Source organism: Mya arenaria, chromosome 11 (genome assembly GCF_026914265.1).
Source record: "Mya arenaria isolate MELC-2E11 chromosome 11, ASM2691426v1".
In the NCBI taxonomy this organism is placed as follows: domain Eukaryota; kingdom Metazoa; phylum Mollusca; class Bivalvia; order Myida; family Myidae; genus Mya; species Mya arenaria.
This window is the reverse complement of record NC_069132.1, coordinates 41,935,451-41,963,091: the sequence shown is the minus strand read 5'-3', so window position 1 is coordinate 41,963,091 and position 27,641 is coordinate 41,935,451. Positions and strand designations below refer to the sequence as shown.

The following is a 27,641-nucleotide window of genomic DNA, read 5'->3' as shown; positions in this document are numbered from 1 at the left end:
CCCAACTTTATATATCAGCCTGGGAATAATTTTGCCTTTTGAAAATGATAAGGACCATAGGGGTGTGGCAAAACTACACACCCTGCCTCTGTGATCAGTTATAACTACTATTATTTCACTGACCTGGTTTGGTTTAAATCTCCTCTGGATTAATGTCAATATAAAACAGTTCAATGTTTATTTGTTAATTGTATTAGTGGCAATGGCCGAGAGGTTAGCAAATCATACTCTGATTCAGAGGGCCTCGAGTTTGACCCCCACCTGGAGTTTTGTTGATAATAGTTATAACCAATAAATGGTTCTTAATTACATACTTAAAGCAGATTTTAAATATACGCATAGGTTCATTGCTAAAAAACACAGTTACCTAATATTTGGACAGTTTTAGCCATTCAAGCTAACCTAACCATCTTATTTGATCAATTGCAATTATAAGGATTGTATGAAAAATTAAAAAATGCAACATATAGGAACAAAGTATTGGTTTATTTTGTGCATCATAGAATACTTAAGCACATTATTTTTTTTATAATTCTCAGACCAAGAGATCAACCTAGGCACCACATCGCTGGAATGGGATAGTTGGGATAGCTCGTCTGGCCAAAACTATAGTCCAAATACCAGGTAACTGAGCTAAAAGGTTCTACAGAGCTTAATGCTGCTTAATATGTTAAACATTCTTGACCATCAATGATGTGACTTACACAATTCTGTATAACTTGCGACTATATCTTAAATGCAGTTCATGCTTATGTTACACATTCTTGACCATCAATGACAATGATAATTATGATCTACATAAACTATATTTTAAATGCAGTTAATCTAGGCACAGAAGGAATCATATAGAACTGTCTGGTGTCGTAATGAACCTTTTACTGATTTCTAGGCACAACTGGAGACTAGATACAACAGGATGATTTAGTTTTCTTGTTTTATTTTCAGGATTGTTGAAAATTTTCTGCTACAGTTGAAGAGTTTAACCTCCTTATAAACCAGATTTTTTAAGAACTGAACACATTACAGATAAACAAGCTTAAAACTATTAAATAAAATGATTCTCATTTCTCAATTTCTAAACCAGTTTGATGTTAGGGGAAGTATTGTCACTCGAGGTTTTATTGGCAACAGAAAACGTTTGTCACACCAACCCGCTCAGCAAACTATATTAGGATTTTATTTTATTAGTAGAGGTAATTATGAGAAAAACAATGTTTTTACAATTCAGATTGTTATGGGGATGAATTAACATTAAATATATGTTTACTCAGATTTGAAGCTATTTTTGTTTCAGTTTACTTGTGTCAAGTTCAGAGAGCTCAGTCAGTGGCCATTCCGATCCAGGATAAAATGTAAGATGACCTTCGCAACTGATCTGGCCGAGCAGGCACATAGACATAAATTCAATCTATTTATCTTACAATGTAAATATTGTTGTCAATAAAAGCCTTAATCCTTGTTTTGTCCTGTTGTTGTGTTTAAGGTTACCTTACTCTTCCTTTAACCTCAAGATCTCAAAAAAGAAGTCATCAAGTATCCATGACCAATCTCCCTTCCAAGTGCGAGGACCAAGGTAGGCTTGAGCATTTATAGTTTCAGCCTCACAAGCGTTTGTCTACTGACAGAATGACCAGCATGTGCAAAGTAATGCGCACCGACTTGTTCTAACTGGGGCAGAAATATCAAAATAACAAGATGAGGTCACTGTGACTGTCACAAAATATTCCCGTCCTTATTTTAGTTCATCAGGTTTGGTGATTAGCGTTTGTATGTTAAGGAAAATTTAGAGAGCGGACACTTTGATTAATCTTTTTGCCAGTTCAAGGGTCATTTCTCTGGAGTGACAGAGGTGAAATGGCTTGTTATCAATGGTGAAAGCTTACACACCCAGATAGAAAACTCTTATGACAAATAAACGGACACACTTGTCAATAAGAATGTTTAAATCAGGTGATGTAAGTCATTAAGCAGCAAACTTCTTCCAACATCAGAACTGGGAAATCTGAAACATAAAACATTATTTTTATGCAACCAAACAAATCATGCAAAAATACTGTGGTATATTTAAATTTCTGAATTCATGGTTCCATTATTCATTTGAATTTCCCATTTTAACCATCAGAGAAGGTGAAGTCAAATAAGGCATTCATTTCCAATTGACAGACATCCGAAAATAAACAACGTCCGAATTACGTTAACTTCAATTTTGTCAACATATTTCTTTCCAGTCATGAGATCACCAATAATCGAGTGTGCCATTATTTTCTGCATATTAAGAGTGTTCAAATGCTGTTGCTTTATTAACGTGATCAACACAAGTAAAATAAATGGTAACCTTATAGTGTCCACAGGGCGCCGCCATTATTGGCCTTTGCCTGACCCGATAACGATAGTGTAGGAAGTCCAGACTAGATGTGAGTACGTCCAGGTTGTGCGTTGTGTCAATATCAGCACAAAGTGAGTACGTCTTAAGAGCTCTTCAGAAATCGGTTGCAATGCATGTTCTGTTTGCTCAATCCATCGACTGTATTTGTTCTGAAAGATAAAAATGCTATAAAACATGTAAACTCTGTTTTGCATGTCAGTGATGATAGAAGTATAGTCAATTCCGTGAGTAATGTTATAAGCTGGTATGGAGATTATTTGAAGGAAAAGGGTGATTGTTTGGTTTTTCCCCAGTATATTTGCAGCTTGTCATGACACATCCTATCGGTGACCTGTTTATTGAACTTAGTGCTTCAAACATACTTGGCGTGTTACCAAAATAGCAATGAAAAAAAATGCAATTTCAAAACCAAATAAAAATACTTATTTCTGCTTGTAAAAAAACAAAACAATGTATTTAAGTCGTGGTTGTTAGACGACCGCATTATTAATTTGCGATAAGGTATGAGACCAATGATTCCGAAACCAGTTTAAACACTCCAGTCTTCACATTGGCAGCACAAGCGCGAAATATCAGAATTTTTAAAATACAAGAGTTTTTAATAGAATAATTCATGCAATGGGTCATTATTCCGTGTCGTTATTTAGCGTCGTTTAGTTTGTCCATGCGGTTCGTATGTTTTAAAGCTTTTCGTTTTTACATTGGCTGCACCGTGTTAAACTAACCTAATATAAAAAAGATAAAACGTAAAGCGTTAGGAACGGCAAGCTATTTTATTACATAGCCTAACGATATGCATGTTCCCGAATTTAGAACTTTAAGCAATTTGCCCCAATATCGCAGAAGTGCTTAAGTCAAATCTCAATCACAACCCATTCTACTACACAACACCAAACGTGTGTCTAAATCTTAAATGGTTCTACCCTTTTTTTCCCATAGAATATATGTTGAAAGTGTTCGTCTTTTTCGCACAAAAACATATTTTACAGCACAAAACGTAATTCGGTACAATTCTTTTTGAGCAATTTACCTGGTACGTTTATTATTTTTAGAGTATTTTCGAATATTTACGAAACGGTTTTTATCAACATATTCTTAAAGAAGATTAACGTTTAGAAGAAGAAAAAAACATGTTGAATTTTTTCATGCTTTTATTCGAAAAAAAAAGTTAAGACTGAGATTGAGATTTGTCTCATATATTTTGGTGATATTGGGGCCCCTGAATTAGCTAATGACAGTTATTCTTAAAATCCGCAGTTATTTTCCCCAATAATTTACAACAAGTCCTAATAAAGACAGGATGTTGTAAAGTGGAGAAGAGGTGATTTAAGCGTTGATTTAAATGGCCCTTCAGAAAACTGTGGCAAAGCGTTCTTCATTTGCTCAATGCACTAAATCTATGTGTTCAGAATGATTTATCATGTTATATAAAATATATTGATACAATGTCACGGAAGATCGCAGACATTTTTAAGCTTAGACGAAGACCGTATTACGGATTAGGTGATTCATTCATTATCAGTATACGTGACTCTGGTAAGGATAAACGCATGTGTTTCAGAACTGATTAATTTATATAAATTTGGTTGTGGACTTCTGGTTTCATAAAAGGATTAACGTTTATAATTTCAGGTATTTGTCAGTATTTATTGTTGGAAAACATTTTATATTCATTTTTTACAAATTCAAAACATTAACTGTTTACTTATCTGTTTAATGATGAATATTTCGGTTTTAAACTTATATCGTATTAATTAATAAGTTCACTGTTGGTATATTTCCTAAAAAAAGGTCGAAACACTTTTTTAAGGTTAACACATTGTACCAGTATGTTTGAATGATCAAATATATATCATTGTGCGTCGCACTACATTTTATATGACCAATAAGTCTCTATAAACAATCGGAAAACATAAATATAATAATTTGCAGCATTGACTCATTTGATATCCAAGATTATTTTTTGGCTATGATCCTAATTTGTTTCCAACTTAAATGTTAGAATAAGCATTACGTTTGTTTTAATGGAATAAATATGGGACACTGTTTTGTAAACGGATTGCATTATTCTTGCTTTATTTCAGGCTACGATTGGACATGGCTATTCAAGGCCATTCCACAAGAATCCATTGCCTCATCATATATTCTATGACCATTGTGTCAATATTCAATACATCTGCAAATGCTGTTTGTCCCATTTCTTCATTAACAAACCCACAAGCTGCGATGAAGGTGATGTTTTGTGACAATCCCATGTGGAATACAGATTATTCTTACAGGGTACTTCCTTTAATGTCTGAAAGCATCATGGAAAGAGGACGTGAATTTGTCCATTATTTAGAAGTGGAAGCAAGCAATTCGTCAGTCTGGAATTCGATTTCGAGACGGACCTCATACCTGTGTCTCTTTGGATATAATGACTATGATCAAAGCAGTCTAATAACTGCAATCGAAGTCGGAATAATAGGAGAAACATGCCCTAAACTGGGATTTTTAGAAATAAGGAACTTGAATATCAAGAACATTACGAAGAACACCTTTAAGGATTTAAACAGTTTGGCAATACTGCTCTTGGGGAATAACTCAATCACGTATTTGCCCAAGGACGTTTTTGAATATTTAAGAAATATTATCTGGATAAGTCTAGATGGAACACGTATTCAAACAATATCACCTCAACACTTTTGCATATGTACTAAACTGCAGTTTTTACAAATAAGGTCAAGTAATCTATCGAATATAAATGATATGGCCGACGTACAATTTCCAGAACAGAGATGCAATTTTAAGCTTCTTTCTTTTACTTTGGACAGCAATATATTTCTTAATATGACGAGTGCAATATTCAAACATTATTCAATGCACGGTGTACTGTCGATCGCAAACACATCGCTTTCAGAATTAAAGCAAGATTATTTCAATGGACTTGAAAACGTGTTATTTCTAAGTTTAGGATATAACAGAATCAAAATAATTCCCCAAGATGTGTTCAATGCAACGCGTAATTCATTGCAAGGGATCAGGCTTTCCAGTAATTCCATCACAGAAATAGATATAGAGCAATCGTTCAGAAATATATCCCTGATAAGTCTCTTTCTTGATTACAATAAGATTGAGAATGTCACTGGCTCCTTCGGAATATTTCCTGACTTATTTGAAATATATCTGAACGATAACAAAATAAACTTACTTCCACAGGACGCGTTTACAAACCTAACAAATCTTCAAATTTTAGATTTACAAAATAATAACTTAAAAACGGTAGCAAGTAGTCTGTTTTCAGGTCTAACATCTTTGAAACGTTTAAACATTTCCGGCAACAAAATAGAAACACTCCCAAAAGGCATTTTTCAAGAATTAAAGTCGATCGCTATGTTAGATATGACAAACAATTCATTCAAAAAATTGGACCCCGACCTTTTTGCGAACTGCAGCGACCTTGAAAATCTAACACTATCTGATAACAAATTAACTGACCTGAAATACATAACTGCCAGTTCAACACATATAAGAAATGTCGATTTGTCTCATAACTTTCTTGAAGATATACCAAAACTACTGTACCATGCTAAAGGAATGTGCAGAAACAATGTTTCTGAAAGGCTGCAGTTTTTGAATGCTAGCTTCAATAAAGTAAGACATTTTCCTGCAGATTGTTTTGGGAATCTAACCGTCCTTGATTTGCAGCACAATTTGATAACAGATATGTTAGCTTTTTATGGAATGGATAACTTACAAACACTTATTTTGCGTCAAAACCTCATAGAGCGCATTGAAGATGTTGTTATAAGCCCTTACAAGATAAGCCTTAAAAGCCTAGATCTTGGTCAAAACCTGATTCATTTTATTGGACAAGGTGTGTTTCAAAGTCCTCTTGAATATTTGTATCTAGATGGAAACTTACTCAAATATCTCGACCCTTTAAACATGCCATATTTTAACTATATCACCATTTCGCGAAATCCTTTGTTATGTGGTTGCAACAATCTTGATCTTATAGTATGGCTTAACAATCTTGAACCGCAGAACCATGATAACGTAACATGTGTTGGTTCTAGCGACATAAGAGACTTTGACGTACAGAAGTGTTCTGACGCTGTAGTCGTAGCGCTTTGTGTTTCAATAAGTGTCTCATTTGTGATGTTAACGGGCATCGTGGTATGCCGCTTCAGGTATGAAATACAAGTCATCGCTTTTTACAAGTGGCACATACGATTCAGACTTCCTTCAAGTTTAACTAAGAGCAGTAAGCGACAAACATATACATATGACGCATTTGTTTGCTTTGCGGAAGAAGACATGGCTTATGTAACGACAACCATTGTGCCATTGCTGGAGCCTCAATACAAGCTTTGTATCTACTACAGGGATTTTCCAGTCGGAGAAGACATTGCTGAAGTTATTCTTAATGTTATTGAGAAGAGCGCGGTAACAATTATTGTGTTATCAGAGGCCTTTCTAAAAAGTAGATGGGGAAGATTTGAATTCCGTAGGGCTCACCATCATGTTATGATGACAGACAATAAAAGAATGATAGTTATACTTTTGGAGGATTCTGTGATGGAGAAAAATCTGGATTTGACTCTGAGAAGTATTATGTATACGAAAGCTTATCTTACGAAACATGACTCTTTGTTTAAGGAAAAACTTCTATTTTCTATGGCGGAGACAAAACAATTGAGCCAGTCATTGAATTCCAGTCCGACATAAAATAATCCATTATTAGATTGAAATTATCAAGTGTTCTGTTTTTCTTTTCATTTCAATGGCTTTCTTTGTGTCTTATATTGCATTAGACATCTTGCTTTTTGGTCATTGTATAAAAATATTTTTTATATTGGCATGATTTTATATGCACTTTAACAAACGAGAGATGCTCTAATATATTGTAGAACGAGTGAAAGATGAAACGTTATAAAAGTTGGTAATCCCATTGATTTATTATACCACCCATAAATGGCAAGATTTAAAATAGAAATTTCAAAAAACATGTTTAAATACACGAACACGGTTATTTCGCCGCGGGCACAGGTACATCATGATGGCAACTCGACAACAAGATAGTTGTCTGTTATTTAAAAAAAAACAAAGTCATTGTGATATACATAACATTCACAAGTATAGTACAGTACCGGTTGTTTTGACGGTTTCTTCTAAATTTTGAATTTAAAAGCAATTAAGAATATTAAAATCATCTTTAAAATCAAGAAGGCCACTTCAAAACAGTCGCAAAGAATGTTTACTGTATTTTTGTATGTTTTTATAACAATTTGGTCAAATGTGTGTACATTGCCATGACGTGTTAGGTAAATACTGTTTCTGTTTAAATGGTCTAAAGAAGTAAAACGTTCTATAAGACAATACGCACATTTTCGGAAAGCTAGGATTGGTCTCGAATTGAGGAGCTAGTAAGAAAGTAGGAATATGCAAATAACTTACCTGATGTGTGTTCTTTTGCCCTTCTCCCTGTGTGTACGTTACCATTTGTGCGTCACATGACAACATTATTTCCTCATACTGATATATGCAGTTATTTAAAAGGTTAAGACACCGTTAGTCGTTTAGTCCGGGAAGTCATCATCAAACATTGACCGGTAGTTATATTCACGTCCACGAACATACCGTACCTAGGATTCATTTATTTGAGTCGTTTTAACAGTTCTTTCGAAGGAGGATGCGAACTGTTTTTGGGTTCGTTTTGGATCAATGCTGTCTGGAATGTACTTACAAAATTATAAGGAAGATGACACTCTGGAGTTAAAGTACAGTCAGTTATATCATAGCTCTGCCACGTCACAAAATACTTCTGATCTTAATGTTCATATAACTAGTGTGAGTAAACTTTTGAGTACAACAGTCATATGAACAATTAAAAGCTTGCACTTTTTCATTCTGGTGAATTTGATTTGTACGTACAACGTTCAAACCACAAACATATTTTAGAATAACATAACAAAATTCATTAATTATATTGTTTTTTCTTTATATTTTGAGTGGAAAAAGTATTACCTCGACTCGACTGTAAACCAATTTCATCTGTCAGGCCTTACATTCTCGACGAAAGGAAAGAAATTAAAGCTATTTTCTGTTATATTTTTAAAGCATTGTACAGAGTTTATCACAGGGTTTTCTGTTTATACTTCAACGGAGTGGTATTTCGGGTCGCCCTCTTCACTGGTTCATAGATTGCAATGACAATGTCAATGTGGGTTTTATCTCTGGTACATTGCGAAATCGCTTCCTTCTTTGCTGCCATCACTCACAGTGCTGGTACTCCGCAAGGTTCGATGCTTTAGTCATAATTGTTCCGTGTATATATCAACGCTATCGGCAATGATATCAAATCAAAAATAAATATAATTTTTTTTACGTTTGATTGAAAAGAATTAGGAGAAAATTGTTTCCCCTTGTATCGTTCCGAAACGATACGCCTGGGGGCGCTATGATTTCGCGCTCTATCGAGCACGTGTTTACTGTGCAATATTGATTGATTCATTCAGCGCATGGTCACCAAGCTGTGTACAAGTATGTCCGACGATAATTCTCACTCCGACAATTCAATTGCCAGGCACTTGCGTGATATTTCAAATAAACTTTCGCAACAAAGTGACGAAGTATCTGATTTGCGTGAGGAATTTAGGGGAAACAGTGTTTCTATCGGAAAGGAAGTTAAGAAATTTAAAACGGACATAGACGTGCAGTGGAAGAGGCAATGTAACAAAGTTCAATACACATTCAACGCGGAGATTATCGACTTTATGAGTCAAGCTTGTTGGGCTTTGGAAAACGACAAAGTATCCTACTGCAAAGATGTTCTCTCTGAAGGAATAGATAAACTGAAACACAGGCAAAAGTTAATTCGTATTGCTGATAGCTCTGAGGGTGGATGGGACACCGTGAATTGTTACGAATCCAATCCACTAGCCAGTGACTCTGATGATGAAACTAAGTTACGTAAGGCCGAAACGCAAGCTCTAAAGAAGCGAAAAAACAAGAGCGTCAAGCGTCTTCAGTCAGTTCGCAAGACGCCTTCTGCAACCGTTACTTCCGGCGCTTTGTATGGGTATCCTGCTTACCGTGGTTTTCAACCAGACGCATACAGGCAGCAGGCTCCAAGAGGCAGGGGGTCTTTTCGTGGCTTCTACGGCAACGCTCCCAGACCCAGTCTCCCGTTCGGTTCCTGTTACTCCTGTGGGGAATACGACCACTTCCGGCGACAATGTCCGTACACCACCGGTGCCGCCGTCTTCAAGGCCGACGCCTCAGCCACCAAGAAATGACGTGGCACAGGGCACCAGCACCGTGGAAGATGAGTATTTTTCATATTTGTCAGAACATTGTAAAGAACAGGAACATTCACACAATTTGACTACTGATTATTTTGAGTATGAATCCGGGCAAAAAGACATTATAGTTCGTGGTAGGCTTAGAGAACATTTAGATTTTTGGAAACGAATTTGTACAAATGATTTCATAATAGACACAATAGAAAACGGTTATAAAATCCCTTTTTATTCTTTACCATCATCTTGTTGTTTAAAGAATAATAAGTCTGCTTTAGATAATTCTGAATTTGTTTCTGAAGCCATAAATGATTTGTAAATAAGAAATTTAATTCAAGTTTGTGAGTCTAGGCCTCATGTAGTTAGCCCACTCACTGTCAGTGTCAGGAGCAATCAAAAGAAACGTTTAATTTTGGATTTAAGAGTCGTTAATCGACATTTATGGAAACCATATTTTAAGTATGATGACATCAAAACTGCATTAGGCTTTTTTGAACAAGATTGTTGGATGATATAATTTGACATACACTCAGCATATCATTTTATAGAAATCTACTCGCTTCATACTGAGTTTCTAGGATTCTCTTGGGTAAACAGCCTCGGTGAAACTGTTTTTTATAAATGTTTAGTCTTGCCATTCGGTTTAAGTAGCAGTGCTTTTATTTATAGTAAAGTTTCTAGGCCCTTGGTAGCTAAATGGAGGGGTGAAGGCTTTAGAGTTATGATGTTTCTAGACGATGATTTAGGTTCAAGCAGGACTTACGATATACTGTAGATCTAAGCGCTATAGTAAAGCAAGATTTGATCTCCTCGGGGTTCGTTCCAAAAGCTGAAAAATGCATTTGGGTACCAGTTCAAAACATGCAATTTCTTGGAAATGATATAGATTCAAAAACAGGATCTTTGTCTATACCTCATGCTCGGCTTGAAAAATGTAAGGACACTCTTCAAGGTCTTGTTAACAGTGTACGAAGTCACAGTAGGGTGAACGTTAGAAAGCTAGCAAGTTTTACAGGTCAAATTATGTCCATGTCAATTGTCATAGGTAAGTTGCTCAGATTATGACACGTTATTTAAGTATGGACATTATTCAGGCCCCTCACTGGGATTTCTATGTGTATTTAAGCACACAAAGTAAGGACCAACTTTGTTTCTGGGAAAATGAGTTGCCTTCGTTAAATTGTAGAAGACTTTTTGAAAGTCATTCTTGTTCAAAGATAGTTTACACTGATGCTTCGTCGTACGCGTACGGTGGTTACGAGGTTAGTACAGTTAACGGAGTAGCACACGGTGTTTGGTCACCTGACGAAATGTTGAAGTCCTCCACGTGGAGGGAGTTAATGGCTGTGTATAGAGTCCTGTTGTCATTGGTTCAAAATTTGAGGTTTCAGAGGGTAAAATGGTTTATGGACAACCAATCCGTTTCAAAAATTGTAGCTAATGGTTCAATGGTACCTGAATTACAAGAAACCGCTTTAGATATTTATAGATATTGCGCGTCAAAATCTATTATCGTAGAAATGGAATGGATTCCAAGGTCCGAAAACGACAAAGCTGATTATTTGTCAAAATCGTAGATTACGACGATTGGGGTGTTTCGCAAGCAATAGTAGATATGGTTCAGAATAAATGGGGGAATCTTGAAGTAGATTGGTTTGCGTCTGATTTCAATGCAAAATTGCCTTGCTTCTATACAAGATTTTGGAACAAAGGTTCCAGTGGCATAGATGCATTTACTGAGAATTGGTCTGGTAAATTTGGACTGTTCGTGCCACCAATTTGTATCCTTCCGAGAGTTATCAGGAAAATGATTACTGACCATGTGTTTGGAGTTTTGATAGTTCCGTACTGGCCGTCTTCAAGCTTTTGGCTTTTATTATGTCCACTTGGGACTTTTACAGATGCAGTGTTAGACTGGATGTATTTACCAACATCAAAGAGTTTTTACACAATTTGCAAAAACGGAAAAGAGTTGTTTGGAAATAAGGATTTAAATTTCCAAATGTTGGCACTATTGGTTAAATTTTGATAGAAGGGAGTTAAATCATGTACTGATTTAGAGCAATTACAGTGCTTTATTATCTCCCTTTGCTTCACACAGCTGCACGTGAAACATAATTACGTTAATTGCGTTACAACATGCTCTCAAATTGTGGCATTTTCATTTTTAACCAGTTAATTTTGTTTTGCAATATATGATAATCACGAGTTTTTAATTCCTACAGCATATGATATATCGCCTTAGGGCATATTTGTACGTTTGTACGCTGATCAATGACAAATATAAAATGCTTGATAGTACATTTATTAACTCTAAATGTTTTCAGTAGCCAGAAATTACTCTGTTGAAGGTTTAGAAGCAAATATTGTAAAATTTACACGTGAATTTTGACAAACGTAACGCAAATTTATGTTTTACGCGCGTTATAGGCCGAGCGCTTTTTACAATAGTCTGTGAGACATATGCACAGTTATAGAACATTTATTTCTCACAATAGTACCTAAAGTACATAAATTTCAGATAAGGGTCCTGTAGATATAATTATTGCAAAGAAGTAATGCATTTTCATATATGTAGGCTTGACAGCCATTAGAATAGTCAGCGAAAGAAACGCACGCATTTATATATACAGGCTCGGCGGCCATTAGAATAGCCAGTTGAAGTGATGTACGCATATATATACGAAGGCCCGGCGGCCATTAGAATAGCCAGTTTTAGTTATGTGCTCATATAAATATGCAGGCCCGGCGGCCATTAAAATAGCCAGTTATGTGTTCATATAAAAATATTCAGGCCCGGCGGCCAATAGAATAGCCAGTACAAGTTATGTACTCACATACATATGCAGGCCAGGCAGCCTTGAGAATAGTCTTAGAATTTATAAAAAACTCCATGTGTTGTACTTATGTACTACGTTCATGTATTATGATTATGCAACAAAGGTTGAAAGCGTTCAAATAGCTTTAATAACTAGTTATTTTCACAAGATATAAGTTTTGTTGTTTAATAGATTTAATAGTATCATTATAAAGTTAACATGTTTATATGTTCATTTTGCAAATAAAAGATACATTTAATTAAAAAGATTTTTTACATCTATTTTTCCAGATTCACAAACACGAGATAGACGAGCTTCCGGAGGTCTTGGCGGACAAGGTGGCCCTTCTCCCTCAGATACTGCAAAAGTCAAGAGCCGACAGCACGTGCAAGAACTATAATCAGTCGTTTTAAAGGTGGAAAGTTTGGGCTCTTTCAAACGGTTTCGGGATTAGGGACATTTTGCCCGCTAGGGCGTTTCCGGTGGCTATCTATCTAACTTCGTTAATACAGACTGCTTCTACAGCAAAACCTATTATATCAGCTTTCTATAGTTTAAAATGGATGCACGAAATTAATGGTTTTGTTTCCCCTACTGATTCAAAACTTGTTATTAATGTGTTAGAATCAGCAAAACGTATAAATTCTAGGTCTACGATTAAGAAGGAACCTATAACTGTTAGTATCCTACAAAAAATGTATGATAGTCTTTATGGTGAATGTAACCTAATGTCACAGAGAATGATTTGTGCATGTTTAATAGCCTTTTCTGGGTTTTTAAGAAGTGCTGAACTGTTAAAGATAAAGAGAAGTGATATTATTATAAGTACAGCATATATGGAAATATTTATAGAATCTAGTAAAACTGATCAATATAGAGACGGCGCATGGATAGTTATAGCGCGAACTGGAACTTTGTTGTGCCCTGTTAAGAATTTGGAAAAGTATATTCAATGGGCTGGATTTTCTGATGAATCTTACATATTTTGTAACTTGAGTGCTACTAAAACAGGATTTAAACTCAGAAGTGTTAACAAGCCTATGTCTTATTCAACTCTTAGAGATTTGTTCATAAAAACTTTCAAACCTTTAGTTACAGACGTTCGTAAATATGGCTTTCATTCACTTCGTTCTGGCGGGGCTACGGCTGCCGCGAACAAAGGTGTAAAAGACCGAGTGTTTAAGAGACATGGACGTTTGGCGAGTGAAAAAGCGAAAGACGGTTACGTAAAAGATAGTTTAGAACAACGTTTGGTTGTTTCACAGTGCTTGGGTTTATAAATGATGAGTTCCGAATTAGTTTTGTTTTTTATAAAGTCGCTTTCCCGTTCTTTATAATTCAGTTGATTGGCCATGACGCTTACAACAAATTAAACATTTGTATACTCTACATGTTGTTTTTCGTCTTAGTACAAGATCGAATTAGTAAGATAGAGTGAGTAAGGATTGATTCTAGGGGAATATAATTTTCTACGTTTGATTGAAAAGAATTAGGAGAAAATTGTTTCCCCTTGTATCGTTCCGAAACGATACGCCTGGGGGCGCTATGATTTCGCGCTCTATCGAGCACGTGTTTACTGTGCAATATTGATTGATTCATTCAGCGCATGGTCACCAAGCTGTGTACAAGCATGTCCGACGTTTTTTATTTCAAAAAACTTAACGGGTTCATTCATATCAAACATCGGAACTCATCATTATATTCTTGAAATCAGTATACATTATGATATACAAAATTTTGTCTTTATGTTTAACAAAAGTTGTGTTGTTACATAGATATATCAATGCTTTTTGAATAATTTCAATGAAAATGTGTTGTTTATGTTAGTATATGTTGAAATATGTGAAAATGTTTGTGTATGTACAGTTGATTGGCCATGACGCTTACAACAAATTAAACATTTGTATACTCTACATGTTGTTTTTCGTCTTAGTACAAGATCGAATTAGTAAGGTAGAGTGAGTAAGGATTGATTCTAGGGGAGTTAATTTTCTAACGAAACTACCCTCAATATATACTCAACAAAAAAAGAAACGAAACAATAGCAATATTATTTTACAATTATTTCATTGAAAATAAGAAGATATTCTACAAAAAATTAAGCATTAAGTGGCTATAGATCGTACATGTAAATCATAAGGACTAGCTTAATTAATTTAAGTATTTAAGTAAACGACCTGGTTTTAGATTTTAAAGTACTGCAATGGGTACGATGTATATGGTACATGTTCAGTGTATGAGTTCATAAATTTGGGTAAGATTTAGAACAGTTGAAGAAAGAAAACACATACTTAATTGGGTTTCTTTTGTAACAATAATTCCATGTTTGTCTGCTGATGAACGTCTTCGGCCTATTGTTATGGCAGATGTACGTCACGGTGACTTCGCTACACGTTTTGGTGTGTCGCATTTGACAATATCTCATCTTCCAGGTCGTTGTCGAACATTAGGACACTTAATGATCGCCATAGATGGCGGGCCGCGAGTTACTACCCCTGCGCAAGACCGCTTTATGAGGTTGTCACATGTACTTGACATTCTTTTGCCGGCAACGACCACTACAGCTATAACACCTGGATATACCAATGCCAGGATATGTGCTCAAATGGTGGGAATTGGCCTTACCATCATGGAGTTAAGTCCAGCGTGCCTGACAGCTAAACGTAGATCCAAACAACGGAATTGGGTACGTCAACATCAGCGTTGGACTCAACACTGTTTTATTTAGCGACGAATCGCGGTTTTGCTTCAATCACGCTGATGAACGCATGCGTCGCTATAGAAGACGCAAGGAACTTTATTCCGGCGCATGTGTACGTCAGAGTGGTCGACCTTACGTTTTGGTTTGGGGTGGAACATATTTTCATTCTCGATTACAGTTAATGATAGTGTAAGGTAGACTCACAAGATAGCGATTTCGAGATGATATATTGGAAGACGTTGTTGCACCATTCTTTGACGCCAATCGCAAAATCTCTTTTTTTCCAACAGGACAACGCTTGGTGTCACACCCCTTGTGTATCAACCACCTACCTTCAGGAGAGAAGTATCCGTGTCCCACAGTGGCCTGCATTCTCACATGACCTGTCTCCAATCGAGCATTTAAAGAAAGTCTTGGATGACCGTTTTTGACGTCGTGAATCACAATGCATTAATGAATTTGCAAATTTTGTGCACGAAGAGTGGGCAGCGAAACAACAGGAGAATATCAAGATCCTGGTCCGCTCAATGCAACGTCGTTGTATTGCAGTAAGAGATGCAAATGATGGACATACCAGATACTGAGTTTGTTGTGAATTGCATCTTTGCATGATCGCTGCTACAGCACCCGTTCATTTGCAGGTATTGATATTGATCTACATATGTTAAGACCTTTTATCTACATCGTTGTTAAAAATCATATTTATGTAACATTTCAGAAAATTGACATGCAGAGAAAAAATATCGTAAAAGTTTCTAGGTATCGGTTCTTTTTTTGATAAGTATTTTTTTTATTTTTTAAATAATTAATAATACCTTAATTAAATCTTCCTTGTTTAAATGTTACTGATAAATAGCTTTGATATCACTTTTGTTACTTTTCACTTATGCGAAATGTATATTATTGCTATCCATTGCACTTTTTTCGATTTGAAAACATCCTTCGTTTACCTCTTATTTGCCGTACAATTGTTTGCAATATATACTGGGATATATAATGGATGAAGAAATAAGTTGTCAATTTGCGTCAAAAATAATTTAATTAAGTTTGTAATCTGAGAGGTCAAATAACGAACTCTTGCTTTCAAAGTGTATCTTGGTTTGGGTTTGAGATATCATGATTTAAAAAAGGCATGATTCTACAGTTTTTTTTTAATTTTGTTTTATCTGTGTATTTGCGTAAGGAAGTTATATTACTATTGAATGTTTAGGTTATGGCAAAAACATTTTTAATGAAATCAAAACTTCAAATTCTTTTGAATGCTTCATTCGCATACCTTGTTTTTGTACTCCATTATTCCTTCATCAGTAAAGCTAAAGCAATGAAATGTTTAAGATTCATAAGGTCTTATGATTGCCAGCATAAATAACCGGAATAAAAATATCACATGAAGATTTGAAATAGGGATGTTAATTTTCATAGGATTTTAGATTACTTCATAACATCAAACCTAACAAATCTTCAAATTTTAGATTTACAAAATAATAACTTAAAAGCGGTAGCAAGTAGTCTGTTTTCAGGTCTATCATCTTTGAAACGTTAAGGTGATGCAGTAAAGCGGAAAGGTTTTAAGAGTCGATTAAATGCTGCATTAACTCAATCCATCCAATCCATTTCTCGGGTGGAAAAAGATAACATAAAACATGTGAAATATATTGTGAAACATATTGAAAGAAGTTCATTTAAAAAAACCTGAGCTATTCAAACTTAAACGAATATCTAAATGCGGAAGATGTGATTCAACTTATCACTATACCTGCTATCGTTAAGGATAAACGCATGTGTTTCAAAACTGAATTACTCATAATTGGTCGACTTTCCTGGTTTCATAGAAGGATTTAAGTTCATTTTAGGTAAACATATTTTGGTTTTACAAATTCATTACATGTTTATTTACCGTTTAATTATTATTTTTACTTCCTGTTAAATATTTCGGCTGTACTTACATATTTCCTTAAATACGAATTTTGTTTTTGAGGACAGCACTTTATTCCGGTATGGTTCAATCACCAAATATTAAATATTATTGTTGCTTTTTCTTGCATTAAATGTCACCGTTTGAGCACCAAAAACTATATTTCATATCATTTTATATCACTTCTTAATCTCTATAAACCACCGGAAACCATGTATTTAATATTTAATATAGAGTCGTATAACATCCAAGAATAAATTTTGCTTAACCATAGCATAGCAAAAAAACTTATTCTTTAGATTGAAGAGTGAGAATATGTATGAACGCATGACTATCTGTATTACAAAATTCATGTTTGTTTCAAGGATTCCAAGAACTCTTATTTTGAAAAACATGTGCTCTTTGTTTTAAATTTTTTAAATAAGGTACACAGGCAGAAAAGTTCAGGACCCAATATGAAATCATCCAATATGGCCGCCACATTTAAAGAATGCTGCGAGTACTGTAATTATGTTAATATATAGTTGTGGAACTAAGTGGTATTTAATGACTTTTAAGATGTACATTTTACCTAAACATGGCTATCATATTGATATTTAGGGATGGATAATTCAATGTATATTGCTTATGATCATAACGAACACTGACTTTCTTGAGGTCAAAGGCAATGCCATTTCAAGATCAGAGTACAAAAATGCCACAGAATTTGAGAGTTTCTATTTAATTCAATATGGAAAATACATAGTAGTAAATTGAATGTTCCTATACATCAACATACCTTTTATGGAATCGTAAGCATACTTTACTAAACTGCTAGTATTAAGGACCCTCTCAGGATATATCAAATATGACAACCAATTCCCATATGGCAACCACATGGTATTGGGTACTATGTTAGAGCTGTGCATTGGTTTTCTTGGCTCTGAATGGGCTTTATGGTTGCCGTAATATGACTAGAACTGAAAAGGCTTAACACGAGCTGGGCCTGGATTCGTATGGCTTTGAAAGGGCATACTGGTTTTAAACATTTTGTCTATCTGGAACTGAGTAGGCTTTATATGAGCTAAGCACGGATTTGTTTAGCTCTGAACTTGCACCAAATTGTGGTCTATTAGGCACTAAGAATGCTTAAAAACAGCTGGACATGAGAATGCTGAGCTTAAAGTGAGTTTAATCGATGCCAAACTCGGGTCACTTTAACACTGAATATGCTTTATAAGAGCTGCAAACTGGTTTCTTTGGCACTAAATGGGGTAAATGGTTGCCAAAATGAATTAAAGCTACATATGGACTTTTCTGGATCTGAAAAGCTTTATGGTTGCCGGAATTGGTCTTTTTGTCACTAAATACGCTTAATTAAGAATGTTTTTATGTTTGCTTTGCTTTGCTTTGAATGAACTTTATGGTTGTCATTACATGGTTTTGTTGACACTAAGAAGACTTAATTAGAGCTGCATACGTCTTTTTGGGGCTTTTTAGTTGGTCAATTGTGTTGTTGACACAGGCTCATTAAAAGCTGATCAATTGTTTAGTTGAAACTACTAGTAAATAGGGTTTCTGGTTTCCAATTTTTTGAGTAAACTTTTTCATATAAGTATTGGTATTTACAACAGTTTTGTGAGTGCTGTGTGGAAGCTGTAAAAAGTCGCCCCGTATATCCATTTAGTGTTGCCATAATTTCCAGATTTACAAAGACTGAGAACGGTAGTCTTTAGTTTCCATACTTTAAGCCTTGCCATTAAACGGGTTTATGTAAATTTTCAACTACTTTACTTGTTTCTGTAATGTTTAATTATAGCCACACATGAATTCGTTGGGCTCTAAATAGGATTGATTGTTACTTGTTTCTGTAGTTTTTCACAAATAATGTTTAATTATAGCCACACATGAATTCGTTGGGCTCTAAATCGGATTGATTGTTTCCAAAATTTGGTCTGTTTTGCACTAAATAGGCTTTTAGTTTCTGGACGGGCTGGGATTTTTTGCCAATGTATGATCTATATGAAACTGAGTAGGCTTACCTAGAGCTGCACACACATGGGTTTTCTGGCTCTAAATGGGGTTTACGGTTGGCAAGTGTAGTCTATTTGGCACTAATATGCCTAATAAGAGATGTACATTGATTTGCTTTAGTCCGAATAGCGGTTGTGGTTGCCGAACTTTGTAACATAACATAACATAACGTTTATTTAGCTTTCAGTCTGAAACCATGCATAACCAAAACGTTTAGGACCTGCGTGAAGATTTAACAAAGATAGTGATATGACAGTCTAAGAGCAAGTTTACAGCTAATAAGGATGTTAAATATATGAAATTAAAGTGTTCCAACCATCATTGGATTTAATAGCAAAAAAACAGTTGCATGTACTTGAAGGGTAGTTTTCTTTAATATGTTACACTATTCAGTATATTAACAATGGTGCAGTAGTCTAAATAAAACAGCAAATATATCAATGTTATTCAATAGCATGTGTGTGTCCTTAAGCTAAAAGCGTTGAACAAATATTTACTTAGATTAACTTAATAGAGGAAGATTGACAATGACATGGTTAAAGGTGCTGTTTTCTTTTTTCACTACAAATGAGAGAACAAGGAAAAAATGGTTCACGTTCATTTGACAGTGTGTACATATTCTATCCGCTCGTGGGATGTTAAATTCTCTCTCTACATATATAAATAAGTACATTTGGCTTTTTCAAACCGATCTGAACACTTTAGCTTCAATTCAAAGTATGAAAAATACTTTTTTATTATTCTTCCAACACTTTAGACACAAACTAGAAATTGCTAAGTTTAAAAAATTAAAAAAAGTATATTTAAAGTATTTTTCATACTCTGATCTTAAAATGACTGTTATCTTGGCTTTTAAGTGGTCGATGTTTTACGTAACTTGAGATTTCAATATCAGAGAAGAAATATCAATATGAAGATTAATCATATAAATGAAAGTTGACATATTTCAACATTTTCATTAAATTGCCAAGTTCTGGCGGCCATTTTGGACAACATCTTGAAATTCTCCGTCCACATCAAGCGTTGGAAAGTATGCTACCACCTCCATATGCTACAGATTCTACCGACCAATTTGTTATATAAAATTGATTTTTTAACACAAGCACAAGCATACGATGAAAAAAAAGGTTTTTGTTGCTATGGTATATTTTTTTTCAAAATCCTTTTTATCCACTTACACTTAAAAGAATATTGACAACAAGTACTAACATATGTCTTCATAAAATTAATAGTATAAAAAGATTGAACAACTTCAAGAAGTTAATATTTTTTGTCTATTACATTAGCGAAAAAAAATCAGTTTAGTTAAGAAATGGTTCCCATGACAACAAACAGTTTGTTATATACGTTTTTCTTCATCATCAGATTTTAAAAGAAAGTCTATGCAACTTAAATAATGTTATTGCTATGGTCATATACCAATTCATGTATTTAGAACAAATCCCATTCATAATGCTTTGTGTGATGGCGACCATCTTAGATTTGGCGGCCATCATACAAGCTATGTGTTCCTTAACTCGCGTATGTTTCTTAAATTTAAATGACACAATGTTTCAACATCTTAACCCAGAGGGCAAAATTTGTTAGCATTTAGTAATGTGATAAGACCTATCTACATGGGTTACTGTTTCGTAAACGGATTGCATTGTACAAGCTGTATTTCAGATTTCGATTGGACATGGAGACGCAAGGCCTTTCCTTAAGAAGCAGTTGCCTCGTCATATGCTATATAACCATCGTGCTAGTCTTCAGTACATCTGCAAATGCCAGTGGAGTTTGTCCCATGGACCCTATAACAGACCCTAAATTTTCGATGAAGGTGATGTTTTGTGACAACCCCATGTGGAAAACAACTTATTTTTACAGGATAATTCCTTTTATGACTAAATACATCATGGAAAAAGGACGTAATTTTGTCCATTATTTAGAAGTGGAAGCAGGCAATTCGTCAGTCTGGAATTCGATTTCGAGACGGTCCTCATACCTGTGTCTCTTTGGAGTTAATGACTATGATCAAAGAAGCCTAACAACTGCAATCGAAGGCGGTATAGTAGGGGAAACATGTCCTAAACTGAGATTTTTAGAAATAAAGAGCATCAATATCAAGAACATTACAAAGAACACCTTTAGGTATTTAGAAAATTTATCAATACTGCTCTTACTAAACAACTCCATTGAATATTTGCCCATACACGTGTTTGAGTATTTAAAAAATATTATCTGGATAGGTCTATATAACACAGCTATTCACACCGTATCACCACATCACTTTTGCTTATGCAACAAACTTGAGTTCCTCCAAATCGAGTCAAGTAATCTAACAAATATAAATGGTCAATTTGATGAACGGCTCCAAACAAGTACATGTAACTTTAAGCTCCTCTCTCTAGTTTTAAGCGATAATCCATTTCTCAATATGACAAGTGGAATGTTTAAACAATATGCACTAAATGGCGTTCTCTCAGTCGCCAATACATCGCTTTCAGAATTAAGACAAGAATATTTTAATGAACTTGAAAATGTTTTATTTCTTAGTTTGGAGTACAATCAAATCAATAGAATTCCCCAAGACGTTTTCAGTGCACTATCTTATTCCTTGCAAGGAATAAAGCTGTCCAATAATTTTATTACTGAAATAAATATAGAGCAATCATTTACAAATATTTCTCTTATAACCCTTTTTCTTGATAGCAATGAGATTGAGAATGTCACCGGCTCCTTCAATATTTTCCCTGACTTATTTGAAATCTATCTGAACGATAACAAAATAAACATACTGCCACAGGACGCGTTTACTAACCTAACAAATCTTCAAATTTTAGACTTACGAAATAATAATTTGAACCCGATACCAGATAGGCTGTTTTCAGGTCTTACATCTTTAAAACGTTTAAATATATCCGGCAACAAAATACAAACCCTCCCGGAAGGCGTCTTTCAAGAATTAAAGTCGGTCGTTACGTTAGATATGGCAAACAATTCATTCAAATATTTGAATCCGGACCTTTTTTCGAATTGCAGCAACCTTGAAAATCTAACATTTTCTAAAAACCAATTAACTGGCATGAAATACATAAATTCAAAACATATAAGAAATGTCGACATGTCTCATAATTATCTTGAAGATGTACCAACACTACTACACCATGCTGACGAAATGTGCAAAAATAATATTTCTGAAAGGCTGCAGATTTTGAATGCTAGCTTTAATAAAATAAGTCATTTTCAGGCAGAATGTTTTGGGAATCTTACCGTCCTTGATTTGCAGCACAATTTGATAACAGATATGTTGGATTTTAATGGAATGGAAACTTTACAAACTCTTAATCTGCGTCAAAACCTCATAGAGCGGATCGAAGATGTTGTGATAAGCCCTTACAAGATAAGCCTTAAAAGCCTTGATCTTGGTCAAAACCTGATTCGTTTTATCGGACAAGGTGTGTTTCAAAGTCCTCTGGAATATCTATACTTGGATGGAAATTCACTCAAATATCTGGACACTTTAAACATGCCATATTTTAACTACATCAGTATTTCGGGAAATCCTTTGTCATGTGGTTGCAACAATCTTGATCTTATAGTATGGCTTAACAATCTTGAACCTCAGAACCATGATAACGTAACATGTGTTGGTTCTAGCGAAATTAGAGACTTCGACGTACAGAAGTGTTCTGACGTTGTCGTCGTAGCGCTTTGTGTTTCAATAAGTGTTTCATTTGTAATGTTAACGGGCATTGTGGTATGCCGATTCAGGTATGAAATACAAGTCATCGCTTTCTACAAGTGGCACGTACGATTCAGACTTCCTTCAAGTTCAACTAAGAGCAGTATTCGACAAACATATACATATGACGCATTTGTCTGCTTCGCGGAAGAAGACATGGATTATGTAAGAACAACCATTGTGCCATTGCTGGAGCCTCAATACAAGCTTTGTATCTACTACAGGGATTTTCCAGTCGGAGAAGACATTGCTGAAGTAATTCTTAATGTTATTGAGAAGAGCGCCGTTACAATTATTGTGTTATCAGAAGCCTTTCTAAAAAGTAGATGGGGAAGATTTGAATTCCGTAGGGCTCACCATCATGTTATGATGACAGACAATAAGAGGATGGTAGTCATCCTTTTGGAGGATTCTGTGCTGAAGAAAGAACTGGATTTGACTTTGAGAAGTATTCTGTATACGAAGGCTTATCTTACGAAACATGACTCTTTGTTTAAGGAAAAACTTCTATTTTCTATGGCGGAGACAAAACAATTGAGACAGTCGTTGAATTCCAGTCCGACAGATAGTACTTCATTATTAGATTAAACTTACTACCATTGTTGTTATTTTTCTTTTCATTTTAAATGGCTTTCTTTGTGTCTTATATTTTCTATACGCTATTTTGTCAGATGTGTTGCACAATCCATAATCACATTGTATAAACAAATATATTTTCTTTTTCGGCTTGGTTTTGTTTTCCATTTTATATAGGAGAGATTCTCTAATCTGTTGTGGAACGAGTGAAAGATGGAACTTTATAAAAAAAAATGTGGTGATTTCTTTCATTTAATAGATCAGCAATCTTTGGCAAAATTTAAAATAGAAATCTGCAAAACTGACGAAAATAAATATTTTAAAATACACCATTTCATTTATTCCGCCGCGGGCACAGGTCAATCACGATGATAATGTGACAGCAAGTCATTGTTTCACCACATACTAGATGTGGTACTGCATGTATACAGGTCAATATTCGATTGATGTGATTAAAAGTGTTTGATATGTCCTCGTCGTTGTGTGTATGTGTCCGTCCACTTCTGAAGTATACCTGTTTTAACTCAGACACTATTCACAGTTATTACAATGGGCAATATAGAATCTCGTAAATGTCATATAACAATCCGACATCAACAATTTGCCTACCTTTTCTCGGACACACCCTTATTATGTTATTGCATTCTTTATCAGCAAACAAATACCTGCAACATGTTTTTCAAATTGTCCGAATATATAAATCCGGTTGAAGCCCAGTTGGTCACATGCCACAATTGGGCGTATCCCATGGAGACCTTCCCAAGAGATTACTATAACAAATCAATTTTTGTTCAAAAATATTTATTTTTTTGGCCTATGTTTGCAATTTTGTCTAAATAGATGTCACTTTTAAAATGCAAGGATTCTTTTTCAGCAAATGCAAACTATGAATTTTATATGGTATTTTTTTGATCGGAAAGCACATTTATATTCAAACAATTTTATGATTATTTCCTTATTATTTGATAACATTGAGCAGTCGAGCACTAATACATATATCGGGTAGGCCCAACAGGGAATGACGCGGCATTAGACGTACTGAGCCTATTCGCTGCTCAAAGTTTAAGTATGGCAAAGTGTTGGTAAAATGTGCATTATTCACTGTAAAATTAGTTAACATGCAAATCCTTTATAACCAGAATTTCTAAGTGAAATAATAAACGGCCATAATTAGCATTATCAATGGATGCCAACATAAGTAGCGGGACCCCCACATTCTTAGCACCATGCGTGCTCGAGTCCCGGTTCTGGTGTAGGGAAGCCTAAATTAAACAATACACTAAACGTTTTAGATTATTGAATTAACCAATTCTGCTTTTACATACAACAGTTGAATAAAGTTATAATCAAAAAATAGTTTGTAAGGTATGGCGATAAGGTTGCAGGGCTTAAAATGTATGGGGGAAGTGGGGGCGGTGAAAAACCTGTTGTCCCCTTTGAGTATAAAGTACCATCAACAGAAAGGCCCTTGTAACAGCGGTACTGAACTGCCTATGTGTATTAAAGTGTTTATTCAGTATCGATTTGACGCAAAATCTCCACAACGCCAAATGATTGTGCGCAAAGCAAAGATTCACCGCCGAAAGACGAATGAAATGTTGAGCATCTTTTATTATATGGTGACATAAATTAACGTAATTGAAGTAATGAACTAAATTTGCATTATTCTTAACATTATAACGAACATATATATATTTTTATATAACGATTTACAAAACGTCCCGTGCAAGCCATAAATGAATAAAAGCAGTTCGCCCTATTGCGAACACCGTGTAAATCAAAAACAGCAATTCTTCCAGCTGAACATACCATTCCAGATTTCTCCTGTTTAACATGCTTTATTTTTCAATTTAGTAATTTGTGATTGAGGGACACAATTTGATCGCTGTTGGTGAAACAAATGAGACAAGTCAATGTTTTGTAGCAGAAGAGGTTGTACCTTAAATCGGTCAGGTGTACCCAATCAGAGAACAGACTGAGAGCGTTGTACCTAATGTCGCTATACTTTATGTATCTGACCAACCCCCTCCCTTCCACAACCAGTTTAGCTGCATAGCTATTTATTCTTTTTTACCCTGTCCAATGCGTAAATGTTACTACCATGTTAGCACTTGACCAATGTCGGGAGCAGTTGGGACAAGATTATAATTCTGTTAGGAATATTGGGTAGTTAATGGGGTTTATGGTTGCCAAACTGCGTTGGTCTATAAGCCTTAGTTGGAGCTGCAAATAGACTTATTTGGCTCAGAATAAGCTGTGCATGTGTTTGATTTACTCTAAGGGCTCTTTTGGTTGTCAAGATATTGTATTGTTGGCACTAAGTAGACTTAACTAGAACTGTATATTAAGTGTCTGTTGGGCTTTATAGTTGCCAAATTGATCTTTTGACACTTAGAAATGAACATATTAGGTAAATAAGAGCTACTCATTAGTTCGTTTGGTTCTAAATAGGATGGATGGTTGCCAGAATGGGGTCTGTTTGGAACGAAAAAGGCTTAGTGGTTGGTTTTTGTCTTCGTATGAGCTGTACAGCTGCCAAGATGTGATCGATATGAAACTAAGTATGCTTTATTAGAAGGGTTTGCTGGCTCTGAATGGGATTACTGTTGCTAAAATGTATTTGTGATGACCATGGATTTCTTTTGAAATCTACTTGAAGATTTAACAAAGTTAGTGACATGATGGTAAGTCTTTGAAATTAAAATTTTCATATCATCAATCCTAATATTATTTTAATTGATACAATTTGAGATTGTAAGACAGGCTTTATATAATGAAATGTCTTTGCTGTATATATTTAAACGGGGTGAAATAGCTAAGATATGTTATAGGAAGCTTCAGAAAGAGATCCGCTGTAACATTTTTATATCATTCAACAAGGTTTAATTATTTTTCTATTAAAACTCTTCTAGAACATAACAAACATGAACATTTCTAACACATAAGTCATGTCCAGTACTAATGTTATTCCAATTGATATTAACCTCATTTCGTCATCACCTCTTCAATTCTTTTGCGTCATCAAAATCAGTTTCGAAAACCATTCTGCCATTTCCCAAGGCTCTTAGTACTATCAGTGCATTGATTTTATCATGCAACAAGTTCATGGGTCTAGACACTCACTCTACCATTCAACCAGTCTCTCAGCACCTTCAGTGCTTTGATTATATCATGCAACAAAGTCAATGTTCGTTTCATCAAGAATCCTTGCAGTACATTCGAGGAGAGATTTGAACAGCGCATGACATTTGTTGAAAATCAATCCTAGGCCCGGTCTTACTTCTTGGATTATTATTCCGTGTAATCCCCGCTCCATACTGGATCCCTCCATAAGGATTTTTTTAAAAATGTTATGAGTGCTGCTGTTGTTGTGTTGTTGTTGTTTTTTTTTTTTGTTTTTTTTTTGTTTTTTGTTTTTTTTTTTAGGGGGGGGGGGGTTGTTGTCGTCAATTGTGATGATTGTAGTGGTGTTTTCTGAGTTGGTGGTGTTGTTGCCGATGTTGTTATCGGCGGTTGTTGAGTCGTTGTTATTGGTTGTTGTCGTAGTTGTTGTTGTTGGTGGCGGTGGAAAATATTGTACTGGTGGTGTTTAAGTTGGACGTGATTATGGTTGTGGTGGAGGTAATAGAGTTGATGTTGTTGATGGTGGTGTCGATGGTTTTGTCAGTGCTGTTGTTGCTGTCATTTCTTGTGTCTGTTGTTGTTATCAGTTTTTCTTGTCTGAAGATGGGCATATGGTTTGGTATGTTACATTAGCTTTTATTCCTGGAATTGTCGAAAATCGCCATGTGCTAAGCCTCAGCATTACGAAAAAAACTTATCTTAGCGTATCAGCGTTTAAAGCACTATGATACGGACTATTCTTTAGAGAAAATATACAGCCGAAACCCGATGGTTCGAATTCCAGGGACCGAAAAAATACATCGAGCCTCGAAAGATTCGAGCCAAGCGGGATTGTTTACCTTCAGTATAAATAAATCGGTCCTTAACATACAGTTCGAGTCAACGATGAATTATATCCAAAGGAGTTCGAGCCAACGGGGTTCGACTGTATTGTTTTATTTATCTGTTTACAAATTTTTAAAACTGGACTTTGTAAATATATATAATTGCAAACACTTCATAATAACCCTACAAAAACGCGGATATGATTATGATCTGTATCTATTCTTTTCACACTTGTCTATCGGAAGTCCAACCCGGTCAAATAAATACTATGTCCTA

The 27,641-nt window shown here is 35.1% G+C and overlaps 3 protein-coding genes across 6 annotated transcripts; all 3 read left to right on the top strand.

The window, feature by feature from the left end:
- Positions 1–3,845: 3,845 nt before the first annotated feature.
- LOC128208542 (leucine-rich repeat-containing G-protein coupled receptor 6-like) lies at positions 3,846–5,837 on the top strand. The gene is made up of 3 exons (XM_052912098.1): positions 3,846–3,922; positions 4,471–5,417; positions 5,821–5,837. The coding sequence occupies exons 2-3, from the start codon at positions 4,484–4,486 to the stop codon at positions 5,835–5,837; spliced, it is 951 nt and encodes a 316-aa protein (XP_052768058.1). The 5' UTR covers positions 3,846–3,922; positions 4,471–4,483.
- Positions 5,838–6,157: 320 nt separating this feature from the next.
- On the top strand, positions 6,158–7,096 carry LOC128208540 (toll-like receptor Tollo). The gene has a single exon (XM_052912097.1). It carries the CDS (start codon positions 6,314–6,316, stop codon positions 7,094–7,096), a length of 783 nt encoding a protein of 260 aa, XP_052768057.1. The 5' UTR covers positions 6,158–6,313.
- Positions 7,097–16,815: 9,719 nt separating this feature from the next.
- Positions 16,816–23,567, top strand: LOC128207196 (toll-like receptor Tollo). 4 transcript variants are annotated; one of them, XM_052909991.1, is made up of 3 exons: positions 16,817–17,042; positions 20,783–21,247; positions 22,402–23,567. In XM_052909991.1, exon 3 carries the CDS (start codon positions 22,404–22,406, stop codon positions 23,427–23,429), a length of 1,026 nt encoding a protein of 341 aa, XP_052765951.1. In that variant the 5' UTR covers positions 16,817–17,042; positions 20,783–21,247; positions 22,402–22,403; the 3' UTR covers positions 23,430–23,567. The 4 variants fall into 4 exon arrangements, with proteins under 4 accessions (XP_052765950.1, XP_052765951.1, XP_052765953.1 ...); XM_052909990.1 differs by having other exon boundaries at positions 16,816–17,042; positions 20,783–23,567; XM_052909993.1 differs by lacking the exon at positions 16,817–17,042 and having other exon boundaries at positions 21,148–21,247; positions 22,386–23,567.
- Positions 23,568–27,641: the final 4,074 nt, after the last annotated feature.